Below are 17,021 nucleotides of genomic sequence, written 5' to 3' on the forward strand. Positions count from 1 at the left end.
TAACGTTACACTGCCGGGCAATTTTCAATTAGAGTGACACCATGATTGTAAATACCACTCATGTGTGTTCGTTATATATAGTCCGAGTCCGCCCACCTTAGCCTGTGTATTCTGAAGGCTTGCACTCTGGGCTACTAGCTGAGGATTCAGTTTCTCCCCCCCGCCCAGGGGAAAGTCCCCGGACCCGTGGCAGAAAGTGCTCTGGTTAAATCCAATGGGGGCTCGCGCTCCACCGTGTATCAGCTGAGAGGTTCGCTTGAACTGAGCTGGGTGTGCGCGAGCCGACGTTGTCATCATTACTAGTAATGCAAGTGAGCAGTTACTAACGGTGAAACAGAACGGGGCTCATTCTCAGAATGCATTTTTACACTTTGAACAAGACAAAACCATCTCCAATGATCCATCCATGATCTCATAAACGTATTGGGGAAAAAACCGAGATGTAGTATTACGGTAGACAGTAGACGGTAGTCTTATAAGCGACATCTTGAACATACATAATTTTTTTTTTTGCTAAAATAATAATCAAATTATGTACTTTTCATCAGCCGAGAAACTGGGATTGATAAAAATGAGGAAAATATCCATAGGTTATTTGTCTTTTTTTTTTTTTCAAAATGTCTTGAAAGGTTCCTCTGAAAATCACACTAAAAAGAAGTGGCATAAAACAAACAAACATGCTGAATCATTTTCCTTTCACTGCCAGCAAAGTGCTTATACAGTTTAACCTACATTTTAGAATAAATTACATATAACCTAATAGGTTTAACTGAGTAGTACCTGTGCACAATCTTAAATAGAAACTCTTTGATTCTATTCGGAATTATATAATTTTGAAGGAACAATAATATAACGTTCCATTATTTTCTAATGAAGCATATTCATTTACATTGGAACAATATTTATGCGGTCACGTTGAAACGATATGAAGCATAGATTGTATATAAAGAATGGCAGAAAAAGGCTCGTTATTTGAGACATGTTTATGTCGCCATCTAGTGGTTAAAAATGTGACATGCATCTTATTAGTGCGTTGCCAAGAGCAATACATTCAGGCAAAGGAATTTATTCTAAAATGACAGATGATTTTTACCCTTTCAATCAATTTGTAAGACAAAGATTCAACATTGGTAACAACAACACTGTGTTTTGTTAATCAGAGACTGAATCTTAGGAACATAAATTTTTTGCATGCAATTTTTTAGATGGTTTTGGGAATTGTTTCAAAATGGGATTTCTGAAAAGGACCTTCAAGCACCCAATTTAGAATATTATTATATCATATTTTTGTGTTTATGGCAGATAAAAAAAACTGATATGCTGTAGCCTACAACAGCTCGATTATTATGGCTGAACAATTTATCCACAGATTTAGATTTACTTTTCCTTGTGTTCAAAAATGAGTAAAGAAGTTTCAAGAATCTGGAGCACACCACTACCTGGTTTTGAAAGATTAGATAGATATTGTCATAATTTCTTTCACCTCCTGAAGCATTTTATCAATTTAGGGGTACCATGAGGGTGTAATCTGTGACATTTCAACAATTCAAACACTCTGAGATGCTTTAGGCCGTAGCTGACACTCCCTGCAAGTGCTCATGTTTTAAATAGCTTAGTCACTGTATTTTTCCAGCTGTCCAGAATTCCCAGCAAAATAAATTCTATAATTGATCTATAATTGATTTAACCCTGTGAAACCTGGAGTGTCATGACTTTTATTGCTCTACTTTCAGTCACTTTTCACAAAAATCTAACCGTTTGAACCCGGAGCACATTAGTTTGATTTCTTTCAAAAACTTGGGAAAAGAGGTGTTTAGCAACTTTGTAAGAAATGTTCCACAAATTGCAAGAAGTCAAGGGAACAGGTATAAGTATAATTACCATCATTACAGATTTTAAATTCCAGTATTCTAATTTTTAAGCACTTCTTCCATTTATTTTATTTTTTACTTTTTCCATATATTTTCAGGGTATTTTCTTGTGTTTGGGTCATTTCGTCTTTTGTTGCTCATTGCCCTTTTCTCATGTTTTTAACTGATACCAATTTGCTCAGGTTTCAAAGGTTTAATGATTTATTGCTCTGTAGGCTACACTGCCCCTGTTGTTATGGAGCAGTATGAGCACCCTGGCTTTGTCATGCCATGTAGGTTTGGTCTTTAGTGAACACCTAGTGACAATTTCATAATTTGAAATTAGCCAATAAGGTGGAAATTTAGCACTGAGAAAAGCAGAATCATCATATGCCTCATCATCATTATTCTGTATTGTCTGCTCTGAACATGGCCAGTCAGTGGGTCTCCATTTTCTCTGCGTGTCACCTCTCCGTACGGCAGAGGGAGAACAAGGACACTTGTTTTTCCCCATGTTGACACCACTAGAGGGAGTGCTGGATCCACAGCATCCTCTCTAATACACTCTGACACGAAAGCACACACATGAACATACTGTATACTACTGGATTAGGCAGCACACAAACAGATTACAGCGTCACATGGCGGCCCCTCCAAATGGTGCCTGCCAGTAACCTACTTCCCCCCTCTGAGCTATCCCATCATTCATCTGGAGTGGGCGTAGAGCGGCGTAGAGGCTCACACAGCAACAGAAGCAGCAGCATCACAAAGGTTCAGCTCCTCCCTGCTGTATCCTGGAGAGGCAGAGGGAGGGAGAGACAGAGAGAGGATCAGGGTCAGATGAATTCCAGTCTGAGTGACGAAGGCAGTGTGTGCAAATGAAGAGGAGTGTGTGTGTGCATGTGTGCGCGAAAGGACGAATCAGGGAGGGCTAGAGAGAGAGAGAGAGAGAAAGAGAGACAGAGAGAGAGAGTGTGTGTTGCGGGGGGGGGGTTGGGGGGTTGTGTGTGTGTGTGTGTGTGAGGGAGACAGGAGAGGAAATTCAGGCAGGAGGAGGAAGGGGACATAAAGGGAGGAAGGAAAAGGGGGGAAGGAGGAAAAAGAAAAGACAAGGGGACACAGATTAAGAGGGAAGATGGCTGAGCCGGAGCTGAAATCGCGGAGCAGCCGGGAGAGCGTTGCCAAGGTGGCAAGCCAGGAGAAGATGGGGGGTAGGTACAGTGCATGCTCACACTCCTGTATATACCACATGGTGCAGGGCTGCATTAGCCGCCATGCGCTCTGATGCAATATTGCCTGATGCAAAAGTGCCTCGAGATTCATGTGGTTAGAGAGATGCATTGTGGTGTTTTGGGTGACAGGTGATCGAGGTGACAGGTGAGATTATGTGTTACTGAGATATAGTGCGTGTGTGCTACACTGGCCTTTTACTGAGTATTTAAACACAATGACCTGATGCCGTGTCTTTCTATATTATCAGAGTAAGAAGTAAATTAAGGAAATAAGGCGTCATTCTTCAGAAACAGGTTTTAAAAATTACCCTGATTAGCCTGTTTAACCTGTTTTTAAACACTCCATGTCACAGGTTTCTCCAAATTGCTGACACAGAATGCACACTTCTTCCACCATCAAATAAATTTGGTATTCTAAATGAACCAGTGCCTAAAATATCTCAGCAACGAAAACTTTAAAGATGTCACTTCAGTGATTTTCTCTTTTCTGTGATCACTGGCAACATTAAACAGTTGAACTTCGAATGTGAAACTCTGCTGTCATCTCTCCTCCAGCAGCTGGAGCAGATCAAGATGGTCTGATTGTAGAGCAACCAGCGTCCCCAACCACCCCCGTAGTCTCTGCTCCCACCGACACAAGCCCCACCGCCGCCTCGCCCACCAAAGGGGAGAAGATCGAGCTCAAACGCAGCATCACCCTCTTCAATGGCGTAGGAATGATCATTGGCACAATCATCGGCTCTGGTATTTTCGTCACCCCAACAGGTGTGGTCAAAGAGACCGGTTCAGCCGGGCTCTCCCTGATCATCTGGTCTGCCTGTGGGGTCATCTCTACCATGGGCGCCCTGTGCTACGCTGAGCTGGGTACCACCATCACCAAGTCGGGGGGAGACTACACCTACATACTGGAAGTGTATGGAGAACTGGTGGCTTTTCTAAAGCTGTGGGTGGAGATGCTCATCATCCGGCCGTCATCGCAGTATGTGGTGTCACTGGTGTTTGCCACGTACCTTCTGAAACCTCTCTACCCAAACTGCAGCGTGCCCGACAGTGCAGCCAAGCTCATTGCCTGCTTGTGTCTCAGTGAGTGTTTGCTGGCGTAACCTTGCAAAGACTTTTCTGTCTTTGCAGAAGACAAATAATCAAAATTCATGTGATCCACTTTATTCCAGTTGTAATTCCTAATTCTAATTTATTTTGTATCTTCCCATCACCTGTAGCCTCGCTGACGTTTGTAAACTGCATCAGTGTGAGAGCGGCCACCAAGGTACAGGACTTGTTCACGGCCTCCAAATTGCTCGCTCTGATCATCATCATCCTCTTCGGCCTCATCCAGATTTTCACAGGTGAGTCCCACTTACACATAGACAGATAGACAGAGCCACAGAGATTTACAGTTTGTCCTGATCAGGTCAGAGATCATGTAAAAACTGTGCTATATAGCATTCTTTGGCTACAGGTCTGCAAAACACAAAGAGACCAAAAACAGCAATAATAATACAGTAAGTAAACAGACAGATATTTCATTATCTGGTTTCATTACATCCACTAAGGACATGTTATATTTCTACTTTGGTTTGCTTCCCTTTTTCTTAGCAGGATTACAGAAAAACCGCAGGGCTGATTTCATTAAAGGTGATGGAAGGCTGCAGCATGGGCCAAGGGAGAATCTATTAATTTTTGGAACAGATCTAAATCATATAGTGGATTCATTAACATTGTGAGATAGGGCATTTGGCCTTGGGAGAGGTCTGTGCTGTCTGAGGGCCTTTCTAGTTTAATGTTTTCAACTTGAATACTAACATCTTGATCACAACTTCATGCTAAGTTCAGTGGGCAAGATAGACAAGTTGATATTTAGCCCAATCTCTGACATTATTGTTAGACTGCCATATATATGAACATAATACATGAACAACTAAAAGGTACAGACCTCTGCCAAGGCCACATGCTCTATCTCATAATGTTATCAAAAGAAGAAAATAATGATAGTATATTGATTAGAATTTGCTCCAAAATTTAATGGGTTTATCTTTGGTCAATGCTATACCCTTCCACCAAGTTTCATTAAACTGGGTGTATAGTTTTTCAGTAATCCTATTGACAAAAAAACAAACAAACAAAAACATAACTTTCTTCATGGAGGTGGGAATCTGGTTCATCATCACTTAAGTGTGAAAGAAAAATTGGTTCTTATTTTGTGTGTGTGTATGTGTGTGTGTGTGTGTGTGTGAGAGAGAGAGAGAGAGAGAGAGATAAAGCATGTGACAAAAAGAACATTCATATATGATTATTTCAGCCATATAAAATATACCTAATGATCTGTAAAACTTTTATATTGCTCCCTTTTGCGACACTCAATAGATTCTAATAGCTTTCCACTGGTGCCTTTTTCTAAACCTGAAATACCATCAATCATTGCTTCAAATCCTCCCCTATAGGCAAATAAATAAAAAAATGTGTTATATTTCGACAAACAAATATTGCTTTATCCACCGTTCATTATGATAAGTGTGTATTTCCTAGCATGCAATGGTGTACAGTGTTAAACCAACTCACTTGTTTGTAATAGTTGTTTATTGCAATAATGATGGCCATAAAAGTGTAATAAAATAAACACCATTACAGTTTGTAGGTGTTATCAAAGTATAGTTCTGCTCATTAATGTCTCAGTGTGCACTGGTGGTGCTGAAACCAAGTATTATTTCTTTGGTCTCTAATGATCAACAAATTGTTGACTAACACTAATGAGCCCAACCAAGCAGACTGCCCTCCTTTCAGTTTGTTAGCACAGTTGCTGAGTCTGAACACAAGGCTTGTCTGTCTTTAGCCATGTGATTGAGCTGGAGCAAGTGTGCAGCCATGAACATGTGTGTCTGCGTGGGTGTGCTTTGAAGATGAACACTGATGGGCATAATTGGTTTCATACATGACTCACTGGTACATTTATGTGGGCTACATACTGTGTATATAGCCCCAGTATATATGTAATATGTACAATATGTAACAGAACATGATAAAATTAATGTGGTCATCATGGGGGATCTTAGAAACAAATATTTTTTTCCTGCCTTCAGTAGTTCATAGGCCTTACAATTACTCTCATTATGAACTCAATCTTCCATAACATTGCCCTAAACATGGAGGAGCTGCTTATGTGATTCATATGTGCATTGTCAGCTCCAGCTTGAATATTAAATATTCTTTTCTCAACTCAAATAGCAAAGCAGCTAAATCCACTCAAGTCATGCCATTCAAAATAAAACAGCGCGGGAAGAGACTGTAGGCATCGTCGTCTGCTCCATGTTACATCTGCTGCCCCCCCACCCCACCCCCCCCTTTTTCTTTTTTTTTTTTTTTCAAGGCCACACCCACCATCATTGTGCGCCACACTGTGTTACCATGGAAACTACGCTGTGAAGCTTGCCGGCTGTTGTCACACTGCGCTCTTTCAGAGCGCAAAAGAGAGAAGGACTGAGTGAGAAAATAATGTGTGCGTAATAAGCCTCACAGAGAGCAGAGTCATTACCATCTGAAAGCGACAGGTAGAGGAGAAGGCCACGCAAGACTTCAGGCACACACACATTTTGAGCATGCACACTCACACACACACGCACACACACACAGCCTCCTTGACAGTTGATATACTGGTTTTGTTAGCTGCTGTGGATAAAGGCGTGGATTGAGATTTACTTATCAAAATATATTTCTGCTTATTTTCAAATGTCAGCCGAACAGGGCCTGATATATGTTTCAGTACATCAAAGCAGACGCTCAAACCTGCTGGAGGCAAAGTGTTCAGAGTCCGAACTGGTGTGCTTAAAATGTCAAGCCTGTCAAAGGGCAGGTAGCAACCAACCGGTCTTCATGCGAGAAATAAGAAGTGGAAGCATCCCTGAATGAAAATCCATCAACAGTGTATAAAACCACAAAATTACTTGAGCTAAAGCTGTTTTAAAAGAGAGAAGAATGAATCCCTTCAACTTCTTCTTTGTGTGTGTGTGTGTGTGTGTGTGTGTGTGTGTGTGCGCGCGCACAGGTGACGTGCCATACCTGACACCTGAAAAGGCATTTGAAGGCAGCAAGCTGGGAGTGGACAATATTGTCTTGGCTCTGTACAGTGGTCTCTTTGCTTTTGGGGGCTGGTGAGGCATTTGTGACCTATTTTGATTTAATTACAGAGCAGAAATAGAAATGAAATACTCATTGCTACCAGTTGTTTTTCTTTGTAATACAATATATGGTAATTCCAGTCTTTGTACAAACCTAAAACTATTGTTTAACTTTTGTTAAAATTTGTTTTTAGGAATTACCTGAATTACGTGACCGAGGAGATGATCAATCCAGAGAGGTGACTTAAATGTGATGAAGGTTGTTATGAGGATCGTACATGCCACTAGCATGACTACCCTCATCTATGCCTGAGTTTGTTTACCATCAATTGATTGCATGGTGATACAGTATGCAAAGTGACATGTTGACCTTTATATATTAATGCAATTTAATATAAAAGCAGCCTCAAAAACATACGTAAAGCTGAATTGACAGCCAGCCTTAACTAAATCAAATTATAAACATGAGTTTTGGATTGCATGAAATGTTTAGTTGCTTTGTTTTATATTATATAATCCAGCATGACTGACTGCTGTAAGAAGCTAAATTGGTTTGAAATGCTATGGTCACAACTGGTCTGCATGAAACTGAACACAAATCACTAAAATCATAAATACAATAAAAACAGTCAGGTTAGAACACATCAGATGAACGCTGACATTTACCCCCAACAGGAACCTGCCCTTGTCCATCATCATATCCATGCCTATAGTAACAGTGGTGTATGTTATGACCAACCTGGCCTACTTCACCACCATCTCTCCTGAAGTCATGGTCGAGTCGGAGGCCGTTGCCGTGGTGAGCATACATCTTTCATAGTTACCACTGCTTCGGCTTGCAGACTATAACCCTAATAGCCATCAGCTGCATCTTGTTGATAGTTGTGTTTTCTCATGAGTACTGTGTTGTGGTGCAGAGTTTTGGGGAGTACCATCTTGGTGTGATGTCCTGGCTGATTCCTGTCTTCGTGGGACTGTCCTGCTTTGGAGCCGTCAACGGATCTCTGTTTACCTCAGCACGGTATGTGTTTGTGCATAGAGAATAAAAACGCTCTTACAATAGTGAACAGTGTCTTGAAAGTGTCATGTGTGTTTAAAAATTTCCAGGAAACTGCTCCATCTACTCTGAACAATTTTAAACATAATTCTTTTGGGGTTTTTTTCTGATTTTACTCACAAAGTTGTTTGTGTTAGTGAGCACCTCTCATTCTCATTGACGTGTTGATTAAACAGTATTATTACTATACAGGTGTGCCTTTGGAGGGTCACAATAAAATGCCACTCTAAGATGTGCAGTTTTTCACGTGATGCCACAGATGTTGCAAGTTTTTAGGGAGCATGTCACTGGCATGCTGACTGCAGAATGTCTACCAAAACTGAATCATGAAATAATAAAAGGATGGTACTGGGTGGTCAAACTACACATTGTGGAGTGGTCTTTAATTGTGACCATCCCAAGGCACACCTACATATCCACTGTGTGCATAAAAGTCTTAGATCTTTAAATGAAACCTGTGAAAAATTGGAGCAAAAATCAAGTGTAATTATTTTTTTGTTTAATATAGTTTTGATCATCTTGTAACCTTACAATGATTAAAATGCAGTCAGATATTTGTCTATACACGATGAACACACAGAGATTTTGAAAGATAAGTGTTTCATGTGATATGAGAGTTAATCTGAGACTGTTATTGGTCTGAAGATTTCATAAAGGGCCCACTATTGCATCTCAAAATAGCCACTACAGAGCGTTCTGTGTTCTAGGTTGTTCTACGCTGGAGCTCGAGAGGGTCAGCTTCCTGCTGCTCTGGGTTTAGTCCACACAGACCTCTTCACACCAGTGCCGTCACTCATCTTCACAGTAAGACTCAAATCAGCCCAACATACCACGATGACATCCAATCAAGTCTTAGTAAATAAAGGTGCATTAAGTCATGTATGCCCTTTACTGAAGTCTTTCTGCAACCAAAGAAATGTGGCAGCGTCAACAAGTGTTCTCCAATTTTTTGAATATGGTCACTAGTTGGTTAGTAGTTATTTTAATTGAACAACGGGCCCTCCAAAACTTGTTACAACACTTTGAATATTCACAAAATGAAAGCATTTAGCAAAGCAAATATTCCACCAGAATCATTCTTAAAAGATATTTTCAAATAACATAACGAGGACAACATGTGTGTGCTTGTTTATACGTTTGAAATGGGTCACCTTTAATGAAAAAGACACATCAAATTTAGAGATCTAACAGACTAAAACAAAACCTCCAAACCAACTCCACAGATTGTCCCCTTTATTACTGGATAATGAAAACAATATGATATGTTTGTTGATCTAATTGCATTATCCTATTAAAAAATGCTAGATTATGCCCCTGCAAAGGTGCTGATTTTTTTTATAATCATTATTTGTATTTATTTTAGTCTTTTCTCATTATACATAAGCTATTGTTCCATACATCCCTGTTCTGTGGTTCGATAAGCATGTTCAGTTTGAATATTATTTTATTTATTTATTTAAATTTTATTATATATATTATATATAACTTATATATATATATATATATATAAAAAACATATACATACATTTATTTATATACATTTATCTTTAACTTACTAAATTATTTTCTTTAATATGTGAAAGTATGCAAATATTAATGAATGTGTGCAAATATGTGGGTGAAAGTATGTATGCAAATCTCATCTTCATTTTATATTACCATATAATGCAATATAAAGACTAATACAAACTTATCCTCCTTTTTTATTTCAGTGTTTGCTGTCCATGATGTACGCCATCTCTCAGGACATCTTCTCCGTCATCAATCTCTTCAGCTTCTTCACCTGGCTGTGTGTTGGTATGGCCATTGCCGGCATGCTCTGGCTGCGCTTTACCAAGCCTGACCTCAGAAGACCCATTAAGGTAAAGTACCGTGTCTGAAAGGCTGTATTGCACATGGTAAACTCTTGTTGCACTGAAATTTGTCTGAGAAAAGTCATTTTTTACAGATCTGAGAGTCACTTAGAGGTATAGAAGTGATGTAAGATTTTTACTCCTGCTGAAGCTCAGCCAGTTTCTTTGTCTGACCAAAACATCAACATGTGTCTTGATTTCATAGAGCATCCACTTTTCTTCTTTTTTTTCCAATAATGAAAGCACCATTGTATCACTGCTCTTGTTATCAGTTGGGAGTGGAACCATACTGTGTTTTCTGGCTCAGTGGTGTTTGAACACGTACATTGCTCTTTGTTTCTGTTTCATCATGGGAATATTACGCTGGTTGACCAGTCTTTCATCTTTCCTTTGAGCCTGAGTGCTCTCAGTCAGTTTGTTTTATAAGATGAACCTGGAACAATGAATAAATAGAGCTCAAAGTATAAAGAACCAAAATTAAGATGTTACATTATGCAGAATGGACCATTTAAGGACATTATATATTACATACATGTAATGTGTATTAAAGGTGGAGCCCAAGATGAATAAAGTCTCATCTTGAAGTATAATAATGCATCATTTTATTTGTTGATTATATTTTGTATTATTAATCTGAATTTACAGTAATTAAACAATGTAAGTAACTAAAGTTATCAATTACATGCAGATTAGGAAAATTTGTCGAGAAGTTGAAGTATAAAGTAGCTAAAAATGGAGATACTTAAAGTACAGGTACCTTAAAAACTGTACTCAAGTACAGGACTTTGGTAATTTCACAGTCTCTCTGCGCCACTGGTTTTAACATGTGATGAAATTAAAAGTATAAGCCAATATGGTATGTTTATCACACATGACCTGAAATTTGTGAGTGCATTTCAGGGGATCAGTTTTCTAAAAATGCAGTAACTTTAAGAATTTTGGTATTTTATCTACTCTCTTTTCTAAGGGTAACAAACGCCTACATCTGTTGTGTTCTCTTCCTGCAGGTGTGTCTGTTCATCCCTGTGACTTTCGTTCTGAGCTGTGTCTTCATGATCGCGGTCTCCTTCTGGGCAGCTCCGTTTGAGTGCCTGATAGGCAGCGGCATTATTCTCACAGGCGTCCCGGCATACCTACTGGGCTACAAGTGGAAGAAACCCCATGTGGTCAAGAAGATGCTGGGTGAGTAAGACATTTTTGTTTTTTTAATACCGTCTTTGTCTATTTGTTCAGGGCAAGGCCAAAGAAGCATTCATTACAGTTTGTTGTGAAATTCATGTGAGAATATCTGCTCGAGTGCAGCTGTGGGCACTGATACATTTGGCTTGTTTATATAGCCAGTGCGAAGGACTCAAACCAAGGTGTTGGTCCCATGTTTAATAAAATCTGACAACATTAGACCTGCAGTAACCTAGCAAAAGAAAACATGATACGATGAGTTGTTTCTCCTCAGAAATCTTCACCATGTTCTGTCAGAAGATCTTCATGTCTGTTCCTGAGGAGAGGGAGCAACATGAGGCAGCTGAATAACACGGGACGCAAACAACAGGATGAAGGACTGTCAATATTTTGGTCTGAACATTCTTGATATGTTTACATTCATTCATGTGTGATTTGGTTTAGGCAGTATCACTAACCAGATAACTATGAAGATAATTGGCATTGACAAGGGCGGCCTAGCAATCTTGGTAAAGAAGGGTTTACGTACGCTCTTGTGTGCAAAGAATGAAGGCATACTTAATGTCAACACTACAAAATGTTTAAAATTTGAAGAAAATTTGTCAGGTTTTGATAGTTTTCACTGCTTTTATTCACAATTTTAAAATGATTAATGCTAGAGCATGCTTACAGATTATTTTTTTATTATTAGGTAGTGAATGGAGAACAATGCTCCGATCTTAAAATGTGAATAGCGGAGAACGGCATTGGTCGTCACATTCATTAGATATCGCTTTTTTCCAAGGTTGGGTCAGACGCCACCAATTAGAATCTAAGCATTAAAAAAATTCATTGTGTCCCCTCTTTAAATTTGGACATTTTTATGGGTTTGTGGATGCAATGCAGGCAAAAATGGTAATAACTCTCAATCCAGTCAGAGCTGATCATATCAGAATGAGAATCAGAATCAGAAGCTGCTGCAGAAGGGGTGCTAGCAAACTTTTAGATCCAACACATCAATGGTTAAATTTCACTTTCACGGTGCCTGGCTCTCTGCTGCTCTGTCTGTGCCTAGAGTATGCTCTGCACTCTGAGAGGTGCAGTCAATAACCAAACGCGCCAACAGTGCTCGTAATGATATGTCTGGCACCACAAACAAAATCAATAGGAGGCGGCAGATGTTTTAATCGTGGCGGGCCACCACAAATAAATGAATGTGCGAAAACCCAGAACATCTTTCCTGCTTATATTCTCTTGATACATGAGCTGGTTAGGTTGTTGGATTTCAATTAAAAAAAAACAAACAATGAAATTAAACTCTTTAATTTCAATTTTAACATCGTATCCATTTCTTTTTCCTTTTCCCCATTAAAATAACATTAATACACCCAACCCCATAGCATGTGACTATCAGCCCTATGGTAGGAATTTTTGTCACAAGAGCACAAGACATATTGATGATCCATATCTTTTGATCAGAATAAGCTTGAGGGAACTAATTTTTTACCTGACATTTAAGGCTGCCATTACACATTAAAAAGGGAAGCCCTGAAGGATTCAGTTTTTGACATATTCAAATGAAAGTAAGTGGCGTGACAACCAATCCTGTTCTCCCCAAATTGTTGCAGACGAATAATGAAATACTGTACCACCAACACAACATTAGAAGCTGCACACAATATATTCTAGTGGCCTAAAACATGTTTTTTTTATCACTTAAAATGTAGTAATGAGTAGTTGAGTGAGCAGGACCTTTGATAAACACTAATAACCAAGATACACATAGTTTATTATAGTTTACAGTTTTATAGTACATGAAAGCTAATCAACTGAGTTAAAACTGAGGACTTTCTGCTACAGTGAATGATTTTAGGTGAATAAGACCTCACATAGTGAGTGTATAGATAAGGTCAAGACTGGAAGAGGAAATGGTTAACTGGCATAACACTGATTGCATTTTACTCATACACTACTAACATTTGTGTTGAATATTTGCATTTTTTTTGTATGCATTTGTAAAATGGAATCAGCAGCACTATCTGAAAGCACAAGCTGAAGTGAGATAAAACAGTGTATGTAAGGTTTCCTGGAGATGTGTTGCTGTGAAGCGGGTCCGTTTCTTGTATTATTTTATTCTCACATCAAACCATGTCAGAGTCAGCCTCAGTCTGTGATGATATTAGATGAAATGACAGTGGAAACCAGCAGCTGTTTGTGAGGAATTATTATAAGAAACTGCAGACCTGCATAGATGTCCTTCTGGTTGTATTTAGACATCTCCATTGTAGTGTTAGTGTTTTGTACTGCTGTGTCTATTATCTGTGCCGGTCATGTCAGTGCTGATATACCAACTTTTTTTGTTTTATTGTCACTATGAGACCAGAGTGAATGTTGGAAATTCAGTGACATAAGCTTTGCTTTATGATTTTACCTATAAAAACTTTTAAACTGAGGTTTTCCTAAAGTTATTGTAAGCATTTTCCCAGTCTACTCTCAATCACGGAGAAAAAAAGAAAAATGAGGGTGGAGGTTGTGTTTGTCGGTAAAGATCTCTAGATTATGCACAGAATAGAGAGACAGCCCCTTTAAATATCAACGGTGCATGGATTATCAAGCTCTAAGGTCCAGGTTTTGTAGGACACTGCCAAGTCCAGTGGCGCCCCCTGAATTGTATTGTAGGGGGGGCCCGATTGGACCACTGACCATCTTGAATCTTTTTCTAATATGAACTTGAAACCTGTCTGGAGAATCAGACATCGTCTGAGGTTTACTTTTCACACGTGTAGCACACAAAAGGAGATAGTCTTTCTTTGTCAGAGGTGTTATTACTTTGTAAATACAAACTAGAGCTTGCAGGAGGCAGGACATGACGCAGATTACACCGTGGTCTCATAACTGGTTCATTATTTGTTCATAAACAACAGTCTCTTGACCTACTTTTAATTTGTCTGATGACCTCTGCTTTGGCCCTTACCAAGAGAAGTTTACAAATCTCCTCGTCTCTCCAGTTAGAGAGAGTTGCTGTCTTTGTGTTGACCCATCTACTTCATTGTGGAATGTTTATTTTCCTACAATTTTGCCAAAGCCACGCGATAGAAACATCGTCAACGCGCCTACTCGCCTGCTGCGACAATTACACGTTGTACTCACATGTGTGCTCAATGGGAAGCTCATTCAATGTCCAATCTAACTGATTTCAGACTTATACTTTATATCAGCTCCTCTGTCTGAATTCTGAATGATTTCAGGTTTGCAGTGCATGTATAAGAGGGAGTTTGGGGTGGCACACCAAAACCAAAAGCCTCAACTGAATTTCAGGAACTCTATTATATCATTGAAGTGCATAGGCTAGTTGAAAGCTATGTCAATATGAGAGTAAAGGAATCACATGGCTACTGATATACTTTCTAAATCTTATTTTAAAGTTAATATTACTAATTATCTGATATGCATAGACTACTTGTGGTACAGTTAATATTTTGAGTTCTACAAAAATCCTGCCTCAACGTGTTGTGTGTCTGTATTTACATGTTAAGCAATTCATTGTTCTTCAAATCGGCTGGTTGTCCTTTTCCATAAAAAAGACAAAAAAATCTCAAATATAAAGCTTTAATTTAAAGTGCATTAATTGTAAAAACAAAAAAAAAAAGACTGGGAACATGCCTTCTCAAGTTCAAAAGGACCACGCAGAGGCCTCCAGTTATTTCCATTTATTTTCGGGAGGGGCCGCCCCGTGTAAATGGGATAACAATGCATGTTGATCGGAGACACAAAATTGAAAAATGAGTGCCACTCTTCCAACATAAACGAAGCTGTAAGTGACTGAGGAAAAGGCAGATTGACTGGAAATCGGACCAAAGCATCACAAAAAAAAAAACAAAAAAACAACTGGACAATGATGAATCAAAGTTTAAAAATACCACAGTGGAGATAAATGTACAAAGAGAGGAAAGGACAGCTGTAATTACCACCCTATGACAACAATCCCCTAAAGAATCGAATGTTTACACCGGAATTTAAAAAAAAGTAAGTCAATATGAAAGTTTATTACAAACTCTAGAACATGATGCACCTTTTTTACTTCATGATTTATTTACCATAAGCAGTAAGATAGCTACAAGCACAACATAAACAGTACAATGGTTACAGAAATAATTCTGTATGTGCCCTTTACTTAATATATCAGTGATTCAATTAAGGATGTAAAAACTACACAAATCACTGATTGATTATAAAGATAATTGCTTTCTACAGACCCCATCATATATTTCATGTTATGCACAACATACTGTATCTCTGTGTTACTGTGTGTATAAACTGATAATGCCTTTAATGGGATTTGCCTAATGAAAATGTTATGGAGAAAAATAAGTCTAATAGCATATTTTTAATCTTAAAAATTGAAAGTACCCATAAGTCAGTTATTGCAGCTGTTGTATGTCAGTGACCATGGCGGGTACATGTAACAATAAACATATTTTTGTTCAAAGCTGGCCTGGCTGTGTGTGTTTTCTGAAGCCAACAAAAGAAGTATTCCTCAGAGGGTCGAAATCAGATTCCTCACCGCTGCGTAAATACAGTGTCCTAATATACTTGCATCAGTTAACAAATGGCCAAACCCCAGACTCTATGCAGATAACACTGTCTAATAGAACAAGCAATCCCAAAACATAAGATAGCTCCTATCCAAATGAGGATGTTTTACAAGCACGATTTTCTCAAAATGTCGTGCAACGGCGGTATCATCTCAGCCATCAAGTGTTTGGGTAGTGATCTGTATGAAATGCTCTGTCCTCTCTTGTTTGTCTTGTCTTGTTTGTTGGCTGTCAGACAATGGTGCTGCCGGTGCCTGTGCTGTCAGGAGAGTTCATATCCGTCTGAAGAGGAAATGAGAGGGTCTGATGGCTGCTGATGGAACCAGTATCACAGCTGCAGGAGACAATATTAGTGATGGGAGATTGGAAGGGCAAGGAGACAATATTGCACAAGTGACGTACGTATGGAGTATTTTGATACCTTCTGCAAAAAGGGAAGGCACCATACAGGGACTTGACCAGTTCATTAAAACTGTAAAATAATAAATGAGTGCATAGAGTTAAGTAAAGTCAAATTTAATATTGTCAGGACTGCAGGACTTTTATTTTATTAGAAAGTAAACATAAAAAAACAACATGGACATACATTTAAAAAAAAAACGTATAAGCAGTCCACATGCAATATACTAGTTTTAAATGTCTTTTAAAAATGTAAATAACTATTGCACAAAACTTTTTTTTTTCCTGCAGCTTTCTGCCATCTGAAATAATGCTGGGAAAAACTACACCTGCATGGAGTTTCAATTATATATAACTGAGGTGAGATCGATTCAGTTTCACACCTAAACACATCATCAATCTTTATACATAATTTAATTGTGAGCCTTCAAAATCTATTTTTCATAAATAAAGGAAAACTCTAAAAGGAAAACTGCTAGTGGGGTGATAAAATCCTCTTGTCCCGTGAGTATTCTGACTTATGACTACATATCGATATATCTATATCTATACCACAAAAACTAAAAAAAAAAATCTTTATAAAAGTTGCAGGAGTCAGTCTTAGACTTAATGTTTTCTTTGCACACTTGAGCAGCCTTTAAATGAGAATAACCACAGTTGGGATCAAGAAACACTTGAATTTTCTCCTTATACATCTATCATATTGCAAAATTACAAATATTTACAGTGTAGATGTTATAGGTTTAATTGTTTTCGATATTGGAA

The 17,021-nt window shown here is 38.6% G+C and overlaps 1 protein-coding gene across 1 annotated transcript; it reads left to right on the top strand.

Annotated features, from left to right (window-relative positions):
* The first annotated feature begins 2,937 nt into the window (after nucleotides 1-2,937).
* Nucleotides 2,938-11,857, top strand: LOC121946795 (large neutral amino acids transporter small subunit 1-like). Its single transcript, XM_042491549.1, has 11 exons — nucleotides 2,938-3,061; nucleotides 3,638-4,165; nucleotides 4,303-4,428; nucleotides 7,122-7,227; nucleotides 7,389-7,433; nucleotides 7,870-7,993; nucleotides 8,112-8,215; nucleotides 8,959-9,055; nucleotides 9,964-10,113; nucleotides 11,112-11,286; nucleotides 11,558-11,857. Exons 1-11 carry the CDS (start codon nucleotides 2,986-2,988, stop codon nucleotides 11,632-11,634), a joined length of 1,608 nt encoding a protein of 535 aa, XP_042347483.1. The 5' UTR covers nucleotides 2,938-2,985; the 3' UTR covers nucleotides 11,635-11,857.
* Nucleotides 11,858-17,021: the final 5,164 nt, after the last annotated feature.

The sequence above is a fragment of the Plectropomus leopardus genome, chromosome 8 (assembly GCF_008729295.1).
Source record: "Plectropomus leopardus isolate mb chromosome 8, YSFRI_Pleo_2.0, whole genome shotgun sequence".
NCBI lineage: Eukaryota > Metazoa > Chordata > Actinopteri > Perciformes > Serranidae > Plectropomus > Plectropomus leopardus.

Coding starts and splice junctions, on each gene's coding strand:
- LOC121946795 (XM_042491549.1), top strand. CDS start 2,986: ATGGCTGAGCCGGAGCTGAAATCGCGGAGCAGCCGGGAGAGCGTTGCC. Junction 3,062..3,637: donor AAGCCAGGAGAAGATGGGGG/GTAGGTACAGTG, acceptor TCTCTCCTCCAG/CAGCTGGAGCAGATCAAGAT. Junction 4,429..7,121: donor CCTCATCCAGATTTTCACAG/GTGAGTCCCACT, acceptor GCGCGCGCACAG/GTGACGTGCCATACCTGACA.